Raw genomic sequence first — 10,431 nt, 5'->3', positions numbered from 1 at the left:
GCCCAGGGCTGGAGTGGGGGCAGCCAAATTTTTTTTTGCTTGGGGCAGCAAAAAACCTAGAGCTGGCCCTGCCTCCTTGCATTACAGAAGGTGTTAGGGGAATCTTTTTAGGTTCTAGGTTTTGTTTCTCATCTGAAAGATGACTGCTGTGACAGCACAGTTCTTCCTAACACTGTGCCAGGGTTTGGTAAAGTCCTGATTCACTCAGATGAAAGACCACCACCAAGGAGCACCTGGGCTTACTTTGGAGGTCACCTATTAAGATCTAACCAGGCTAGCCTTTCCTAGTTTGTGAGAACTGACATAATCAGAGGACAGTCAGAGGATATAGTTATAGGCTCTGTCTTACTAAAGTCCATCTATTCCTGGAATTGCATTTTTTTGCTGCTGTTTAAGCAAAGAAACACTGCTTCACTACTCTACAACAAAAATCAGGGCATGTTATCCAGTGCAACATGCTCTTCCCTGAAAGCAGTGAATAAAATGACCTGGACAAGCAATCTAACTCTTCACAATGAGCAAATTGCCTTTGATAATCTGATGGCCCCATTTTGCAGTGGTGTCACAGGGCATTTTGGCTAAGAAGTGCAGATTTGGCCTTAAGCTCAGAAGAATGCAGCAGACAGGCATCCCACGGGAGAACAGCTCATTTCCTGGATGCACCTGTGACTCCCAGCAAAGAAGTAGGATGTATTTTGGGTCTGTCTATTTCAATGGTGTATTAAAAGGCAGTTCTAACTGAAAAGTGTTGGTTTCAGAAAAAATACAATTGGGATCTAACTCTGACCCTTCAGTGGTTTGAGGCTGCATGCTCATTGGGAGCAGAGAGGTAGAAATATTTACAAGTATTTTGAGTGGGAAGCTAAAGCATAGGACATACAAAGTGAAGACTCTACCTCCTGGATGACACTTATCCACAGAGAGAGCTATTGCTTGTTTTCCATGGTAAAAATAAGTTGTTTCAGAAGAAACAATTGTTTTTCTTTTCATTGTTTGTTAAAATAATAATGGAAAAAAATTATGCTCTCACACTCAGCTGTTTCCCCCATTGCACATTGGCAGTATATTAGGAATACTGTGCAACAACAATATCTTGTGCATTACAATTATTTTAGTCATGAATTATATCTTGAATTAAGGTATGGTATCTACTGTTTTAAATGAACTTCAAAATAGGTGATTTAAAGGATTCAGAAAGATAATTGCACTGAACATGTATTAGTCAGTGTTGGCAAGGATGCTTTTACTATTTAAAAAACCAACAACAACTGATGCAAGCATTAAAGTTAGAACAACAGAGTCTCCATTTAGGAAACGGGCAATCCAAACAAAGCTTGGCAGTGATGTCATTTTATTTATACACTCTCTGAGTCATAGATTCCTGAGGAAGTGGCAACTCCTAGAGAACTACTGTATAAGAGGGAGACTTCATAGAGTTAAAAATATGTAAAAAAAAAAATTTAAAAGCCATGCAAACCAAACAAATCTATTTAAGAGAATCCCTTTACTCTTTATTTGCACTAATTTGGGAGGGAGTCCTGGCTAAAATATAAATGTAGGTTATTATTTCCCCTCCCACCCCATATTCATTCATATTTTACCCCCAATGAATGGACAGTGCTTTAATCCAGTAATCACTGAGGAAAAAAGTGAAGTTGTAACTGGGCATCAGTGTGCAAGCTGTCAAAACACAATCCAAAGGTTAAATTCCACCAAGGTTGAACTGGTTTTGGAACCACTCAGTTTTTAAGTTAGGCATGTTTCCATTAGCTGGGAGCAGGTCCTGATGTGCTCCTCCACACCCACATCCAGCCCATAGTGGTTTGATTTGGAAACTAGAGCAATGAGAAGCCATCCTGTACCCTCAGGAGCACCAATTAGCTTCCTGCAGCACTGTCTATTCTTGGCAGGGGTGCCTGAATCAAAGTTAAATAAGATAGCTCACACAATACTAAGTGCAAGAGAAGGAGGTGTGGAAGAGGAGAAGGAAACATTACTGACCTGGTCCATGAAAACGAGATTAGATTTCACTTTTCCTATTATTCTTTATGTAGAGCCTAAAAACGGGCAAGGTACTTCACAAACAAATCAAATGACCCGGCCCCCTCCCCAGAGAGCTCATAATTTAAGTCCCTGATCCTGCAAAGGTAAGTTACAGTTAATCACTTGCTTAAGTTTTTGCAAGATAAGAGACTAAACAGAGACATGGCACAACCAAAGAAGAGGAAAAGGGGAAGGTAGAATAAGGGAGTGTGACGAGAAGAGAAAGGATACAAATCAAGATCATACATTTGCTTAGCAATACAGCATTATGCATGTGCTATGGGCATGTCTGCTAGATTACTCAAAATATTTTAGTTAGAGATCTTTATTTTTAATATTTTATTTAAAATAAATTAAAATGCCTATCTTAGTCAAGCAGTTAGTGTTACCATAAAGTAGAGAGCTCCACAAGAGCTATCTGGACCAATGTCTTAGTGACTCAATGCTTAAAATGAGTCCAAAAAGATTTGGAAGATTAGCCATTGTCCATGGCAAGGGGCCAAAGGCTGGCAATACTAAGGATACTGGATGAAGGTGGATTCTCCACGGAATTTGATATTTTTCATTTCAATAGTTGAACATGCTGCACAAATGAGAAAATAAACAAGCACTTCTTTTTAATGATCATGCTGAATTCCTGAAGTAATGCAGAGAAACTCTGCACTGATTTGGAAAGATGCATCACACATGCATGTAGAATCATGCCATTTTTAAACCCTGCTAGGCCTCCACAGAGATTCTAGTCAGCTGCAGAAAAAAATATAGAGACATGGTATCAGAATGGGACACCTAGATTTGGTCTCTTTTGATTAGGAAGATAGGAATTGCCTGACTGGATCAGACCAAAGGTCCATCTAAGTCCAGAATCCTGTCTCCAACAATGGCCAGCACCAGACGCTTCAGAAGATGCAAGAAGTCTCCTAGACAGGAAATTTCATTATCCCCAAGGACAACAACATCTACAATGAAGTTGGAAAATGTTGAAAAAGAAAATAGCTGAGGATCCCATCCATGTCAAAAGATTTGGACAGAAATGATAATGTATTACAGAAGTCTTGCAGACTGTGTTTCTTAGCTAGCCTTCTAATGTTTATCATCCTTCACATTTCTTTAATTGCTTTCCTTGGACTACAGCTCCTCATTTGTCTCTAAGCAAACTATTGCATTACCATTTTAAAAAAATGTTAGGTTTTAAAACATAGATAATGCATTAAAAAAATACATCACATTGTTTATTTCCTCTTTACCTTCTGATGTATCCTAATGCGTGAAGATACAGTGTAGCAACCTCTAATCAATGGAAGGTAAGTGAATGGTGACTTGCACCCATGATAGAAAAATATGTTTCTTTTTCTATATATAGAATAGAAACATCTCTTTTATATTGGCAGAATAAGCAGAAAGGTCAATTGTATGTTTATTTGGAACACATTTATTTTTGAAAGAATGTGACCTATCCCTTCTGCCCCCCTAATAACTGAGAGGAGACTAAATTAGATTTGAATACTTAAAACGTGGCTACACTCTGAAAAATGACTATGTAAAAAGGGCTCTGTTGGACCACTGATCAATCTTTATGGATCTCAGTAATTCCATTGCAAATGTGGTCAGGTTTTTTATGAGCTCACCAACTCTGGAACTGTCTCCTGGGATCTCACAGATCTTTTCACATATTATTGCCATTAATAGAGGTTCTATAACCAAATGCTGAACTCAGTTACAACTGAGCAACCCTATCATTTCAAACCCTGCCTTTGGTCATATCTGAGCAATTCTATTGTATACAGATTCTGCCGTCAGTGACACCTGTGCATCTCAATCGACTTCAAAAGAGTTGCACAAGTGTCCTTATGGGAAGAATTTGCCTCTGAAATTGGAACTTGGTTAACAACTGAATTCAATTCATACTTCTGAAGTGGTGTTGGAGCTGCAGCGTTAGCCAGAGTAAAAATTCATCTTTGTCACTAGTGCTGACATAATGCTATAGACACAGAAAGGGCAGATCAGTTGAAGAAGGTGCCACTTTTACAGTCTCTTTTCAGAGCAGAATCATAATTGAAGATCCTTTTCTGCCTTGGGAAATTAAAGCTAATTGTACATTCTATGGATTTGATTCCTTAGCACTCTCACATGCTTTGATGTGTGGTGGATGGAGCAGGAGGAAGTGCAATGGAGCTCACAGGGAAGTTGGAAATAGGGAAACTCTTCAAAGTGAAGTAGCCCCATGATTCACTGTTTCAATGTATTGCAATGTGCAACCTGCAATTCTAGCTAAACCTACAGTAAAATTATTCTGGGAGGGGAAAAAATGTCACTACAAGAGGATTCTACTATGTATGTTAAATTTTCATTATGTCCAACCCCCCACATCAATAATAGTTATTTAAAAGTTAACAGGCAGATAGGATGGATGGGGAAGAAATCTATAACATTGCTCTATTCTATTAACAGTACTTGCATCACACATGAAAGGTGAATATAGTCAATCTTTACATGCAGAAGCTTTATTCAGAAAGTGCAGAGTGAAAGAAGAGGAACAAGAGTTCAAAACCAGCAAAAAGGATATGTCAGTTTATAGCACTGGAGGTCACTCAGGGTCAAATCCCTCCCTCCTGCCTAGAGCTATGGGTAACCAGGCTCTATGCAGGCAGGATGCAGAGGGCGTTGAAAACTACCTTCCTAAGCTCACGTAAGCCCATGGGCTGGGGTAGCAGCCAGAACCCTTCTGCACCAGATGCACTCAGTGTGAAAATTCTGTTAATGAGAGTATTGTCCTTGATTTCAGTGAAGCCAGGATTTCACCCTAGATCTTGGGGCCACTGGATTTGTGAACACAGAGCCCATGGGCCCATCCCATTGTTTTTTTTCAGGACAGTCTATGGGAAGCTGGCACGGAGAGTCTTTCCACGGTGCAAAGAGGTTATTTTATTTGTCCCCACGTTATATCTATGTCCTTGTTTATTATGGCCATGTTGCCATGTGAGGGGCCCTGAGCTAGCCCCATGCAGCAGATTCTCAGCTGGTGCAAGTGGTCACATCTCCACTAACTTCAGTGGAGCTATGACAGTTTATACCTGCTGAAGATCTGCCCTGGTGAGTAAATTTCATTCCTAAGACACAGATTACAAACACATATGGCAAGTGCACGAACAGCAGCAAACCATGAAATTGGGATTACAGCACTCAGAATTAACCTGATGGGTATAGGTTTAGCCATAACCTAAAATAGGTTATGTTCAAAATGTACTCTGAAATAGAAAATATCAGGTTTCTCCTTTTCATGAAAGTGTTATTAAGACAAGTTAGCATTTTGACTGTACCCAGCAAATACATCATTGACAGGGTGGTACCAACAAAAAATTATCTTTAGCTGATAATGTTTGAAAGTGAGATCTACAATTTTCAGAGATGTTAATTCTCTGAGGACCAAATTCATACCTGATGAATCTCTACAGAAGTCAGTGGAGTTACAGCAGAATTAATTTGACCTCAGATGCGTTGCCCAGATGACACAGTTGCTCTCTAGGGTGCTGCCTGCACTGCCTTATGATCTCACTATATTTACATTGGATGTTTTGTGAAGAGGTAATAACAGCAACCTCAGAGGAAGATACACATTCTACCACCCCAGTCAGATTGGGTAAATGTCCTAAGGGTAGTGGCAGCTGTTGGCCTGTAGAACGAAGGGATGAGTTTTGCCCTTTCATTGCCTATGAGCTCATTCCAGCAAAAATAAAATTAACTCCCCCACTCCCTGCATGAAGTTCAAATTTCAACTTCCTCCATTTAGCAGCAATAACGGCAGATGGGAGAGCTATGCCAAAACCGTGCTGCTAGTGTGTACAAGTCAGTAAATAACAGTACTTAGCAGCTTATACTATTTTAATATATGTTTTCATTCATGTGAATATATGTTTTCACTATTTCCCTCCTCAGCAAATGCTTAAAACATTTTAGAAGCAAAATAGGAACAATTTTGGTTTTCAGGGAAAAATAAAACAGTAAAGTTAGACAACGGAAGTTTTTCCAAGTCAAACTGCAGTGTTTTGGAATATCAGACACATCTGGAAAGCGTATGTACAGGAAGCAGCACAGTCTGACACAGTTGTATTTACTGAAATTACAGAGGTAAGGAAACGTCATATTAACCCTGAGTTTTATATCTTATATATTTCAATAGTTAAAGGGATTCTTACCACCTAAAAATACAGTGCAACTTTATTTGGACAATCATAGTTTCAGATAATTGAGAGAATTTTCAATTTTATTACTAAAACCTGGGGGGACATGACCCTTTTTGGAGTTTCAGATAATCAAATCTGCTCAATTTCAAATTAGATTTTTCCTTTTCACTATCTCTGTAACTATGAGTGATATAGATGCTGGTCTCTCTATGCAAGCTGCCATCATACTGATACTTCCTAGCCCAAACTGCAGTCTGATGACAGCTGGGCTACAAAAATTACATCTCCTTCAAATGCATGAGAATCAGGAACTTATAAATAACCTTAGAATATGTATTTTGTTAGTTCACAATCATCAAAAGATCATACTTTCCCATGCACACAAATGGAAACTGCAATTTCCCAGCGTTCATTATCAGTCAAGATATCAGGTGTGTGTGTATGTATAAGTTTGACTCAATAACTTACTTTATAGCTAGATCAGTAGAATATATTTTACATTACACTGGCATTACTTAGCTGAGACATTCATTTATGGTTATTTGAAAAAAAAATGTAAGAAGAGATACCATTTTAGACATCCCATGAAGAGGGTGCTGTGTTTCATTAAAATGTCACTTAAATTCATAATTTAGGAGCTGTAGGTATCCTCTGCTCTGGGTAAACTGACCCTTATAGAACTTCCCCCCAAATGATGTGTCAGCTAAGCAGGCAAATGAACAAGTTGATCTGACTTCTACATTCAGGGACTTGGAACTTAATTAAAGGTAGAGGAAGAACACAAGATAATTTGACTGATTGACTAACTGGATGGACTGCTGTACCTTTTCTTAAGGCTAAGGACAGAATATGCAAAGGAAAGGTTTTATATGCAAAGGAAAGAATGATTGGAAGACAACGAACAATAATGCAGTTTCCATTTTTCCTCATGAATGAAGCAATGCAAATAACCAGATTTAAGCTGTAAAAGAGGCTTAAAACATTTTTTTTTGTTTTTAGTTATTTCAAGATGCAAAACAATAGATATATTTCTCTTTACATTTAGGGTAGTAATACACTTGATTTTTTAAAATTTTGAGTTTCATAAATTATCCTTTTTCTCTGTGGTTCCCAAACTATGGTTTTGTGCACCAGCAAGAACAAAACATTTCAAATGCCTCCAATGGGAGATTAGGGTTAGGACTGTTTTGATGTCCATGAACATGCTAGGTGGTGGGATTTAAGAATGACAAAGCTGGAGAACCACTGCCTTAGATACATTTCTCAATTACACTATACACTTTTATCTAGCTAAGGACCTACCTTCAAAGCAATTTTTACTGTGTAATGGATCTTGCTGTAAGCATCACAGCCCCCAATCAGGATATAAACACGGTTTGGTCTTCACTAGGTAGGCAATGTCAAATGATACTTTATCCACAGTGTGGAACCATGCTACAGCTCAAGTCTTTTATATGACTCTAATAAGATTCTGAAGCTTTGTCTGTTCCCATCTGCACAGCCAAGACCAACTGTATTATAATAAGAAGGGGGGCTAATATGTTACAACATGATCTAACACAGTAAAACTGTGCAGGTGGATGTTTGGTTATCTTTTCCCCACTCCCTTAAATAACAATGTAATTTAATTCCCATCTACAGGGGCATTTTCTTATAGCCTGAATATTAAATACTTATAAAATGTGACAAATCATTGAAACACGAAAAATACAATGATATTTAGGGATATCTATTGACAAGTAAAATGAAAACTGGGACAAATGAAAACTCCAAAGGCTATTTAAAGTGGCATATTTCATATGTAAGCTATGTTTAGAAACAGAAAAAAAAATAGAAAGGGGATTTAAACAAACACATTGCTCTAGCAAGAGTGTTATCTCATGCATAGGATAAAAATGAAAAGCAGGGGAGAATTACATCCACAGTAGAACTATTATTTTAGTTCAAGATAATGTCCCATTCATAGCACAGATGTAGATTATATTTGTTTATATTTGTAAGTCAAAATGTATAAGCAATCATTAACTTGTCAAATGATGGATAAAAGACATCACTGAAGCCTAAAGCAGGTCATCTTCTACTTCATTCATTTGGCTTTCAGACTGTTTCATCATCACTCATGTCCCAAATCTGTAATGAGAAAACAATCGACATTTCACTCAGTAGCTCAAATATGCTTTCGAAATACCTTATAAATCCCCTAATCCAACTTAAGAGGAAGAATACATTTCATTTATGGACCATCCACTCTAAAGATGGTTGAATAGTATTAATGAAACTAACAGCTCAGTGGAGTTGAGGTTGTTTGGATCAGTAAATCATTTGCAAACCAATCTCTTTAGTTGCACACACAATTTGGCACTTGTATTTATTCCTATAATAGTCTGAATGAATAATTTTCATTGGTTGTTTCTGAGCTATTCCTTTGTCAGTTTGCTATTCATTATGTATGGTGTGTGGCTGGTAACTTGGTATTGTTTCTGCTTGCTGATTGCTTGACAAATTGTTACTAGGAAAATAACAAATGATGAATAATAAATAATACATATTCAATATAAAACTTTAGGAATTTGTGATCATCACCCAGAAGAATCAGGGGCCACCCAAATATTTGAGAATAACCAACAGTATGACCCACAAAGAGCAGTAAATTTAATTCAAGCTGAATATATATGTGTGAATTTGTTTTTTCCCCTCATTTTTTAAAAAGTTCTATTAACCACTGAATAATTTACTGAAAAACATATTTTATGTAGCAAGATGTAACTGTATATTTACTTTGGTTATGGGTTATGACCAAGACATATCCTGGAAACCCAACCTGGAAAACAAGGTTTACGTATTCACAGAATCCCCATGGAACCTGGAGTCCTAGAGGCCATACAAACTGAATGTAAGTTCTGTATTTTCAATCAGTTGTCAGGACACAGAGTGACACATTTTAAAAAATGCAAAAATTTGCAAACGCCCCTGTGTACATACAGTAAGTACACACTAAAGACATGCCTGTTCCTTCATGGAAATGCAGGTGTATTTAGCAGGTTTTATTACCATTTATTCTGGAGGCTCAGTAAATGGTTGGCCCAGACTTTATACCCGTAAGTTCAAAATCTTTGCATTCTTTCTGAAACATTCACAGAGTTCCAAATAACAAAATGGAATAATCAAAAGGGAAACTCCACAACAGAGTATGCAGTAATAGTAGAAGGTACCATAGGTCTGGGCTAAGGTTTACGTTAAAGGCCACTAACTTATGTTTGAATTTTTTTAGTTGTAAAATAAGTCTGCTATACTAAATAACCATTCTCCTTCCCCCCGAAAAATTGCAATTAGAGATGTGAAAAGATAAAGAGCTAAGGCAGAGGTTCTCAAACTAGGGGTTGGGACCCCCCCAAAGGTCATGAGGTTATTACATGTGGGGGTCATGAGCTGTCAGCCTCCACTCTAAACTCCGCTTTGCCTCTAGCATTTATAATGATGTTAAATATATAAAACGGTGTTTTTAATTTATAAGGGGGTGGGGTCGCACTCAGAAGCTTGCTGTGTGAAAGGGGTCATCAGTACAAAAATTTGAGAACCACTGAGCTAAGGGATAAGAAGGAAGGTCCTCTCATGGATCAGTAACAAGTGAAAAGACAGAAAACACACAGAAGGAATAAATGATTAGGTTTCAGAATGGAGAGAGGTAAATAGCAGTGTCCCCCAGGATCTTTACTGCCACCAGTGCTGCTGAACATATTTATAAATGATCTGGAAAACGGGGTAAACAATGAGGTGGCAAAATTTGCAGACAATACAAAATTACTAAAGATAGATAAGTCCAAAGCAGACTGCGAAGAGTTACAAAGGGATCTCACAAAACTGAGTGACTGGAAACAAAAAAGATGGTTACTCACCTTTGTAACTGTTGTTCTTCGAGATGTGTTGCTCATATCCATTCCAGTTAGGTGTGTGCGTGCCGCATGCATGTTTGTCGGAAAACTTTTTACCCTAGCAACACTCGGTGGGTCGGCTGGGCGCCCCCTGAAGTGGCGCCGCTATGGCACCGGATATATACCCCAGCCGACCCAGCCACCCTTCAGTTCCTTCTTGCCGGCTACTCCGACAGTGGGGAAGGAGGGTGGGTTTGGAATGGATATGAGCAACACATCTCGAAGAACAACAGTTACAAAGGTGAGTAACCGTCTTTTCTTCTTCGAGTGAT

General features: G+C 38.2%; 1 protein-coding gene across 8 annotated transcripts in view; it reads right to left on the bottom strand.

Moving 5' to 3' along the window:
• Positions 1-10,431, bottom strand: part of ATG7 (autophagy related 7) — a 300,945-nt gene that overhangs the window by 18,043 nt on the left and 272,471 nt on the right. For 7 of the 8 annotated variants that reach the window (XR_012657137.1, XR_012657138.1, XR_012657135.1 and 4 more), the window contains one exon: positions 7,197-8,357. The exons of the other annotated variant lie outside the window; for it this stretch is intronic. Coding sequence is in view for 2 of the 7 variants with exons in the window: in XM_032773136.2 (XP_032629027.1) it covers positions 8,325-8,357 (33 nt within the window). In the remaining 5 variants the exon portion in view is untranslated. Of the gene's footprint in view, positions 1-7,196; positions 8,358-10,431 lie in introns of those variants that run through there. 8 annotated transcript variants of the gene reach the window in all.

This window comes from Chelonoidis abingdonii, chromosome 17 (assembly GCF_003597395.2).
Source record: "Chelonoidis abingdonii isolate Lonesome George chromosome 17, CheloAbing_2.0, whole genome shotgun sequence".
Lineage (NCBI taxonomy): Eukaryota > Metazoa > Chordata > Testudines > Testudinidae > Chelonoidis > Chelonoidis abingdonii.
The sequence above is the reverse complement of the archived record's forward strand: the minus strand, read 5'-3'. Positions and strand labels throughout refer to the sequence as shown.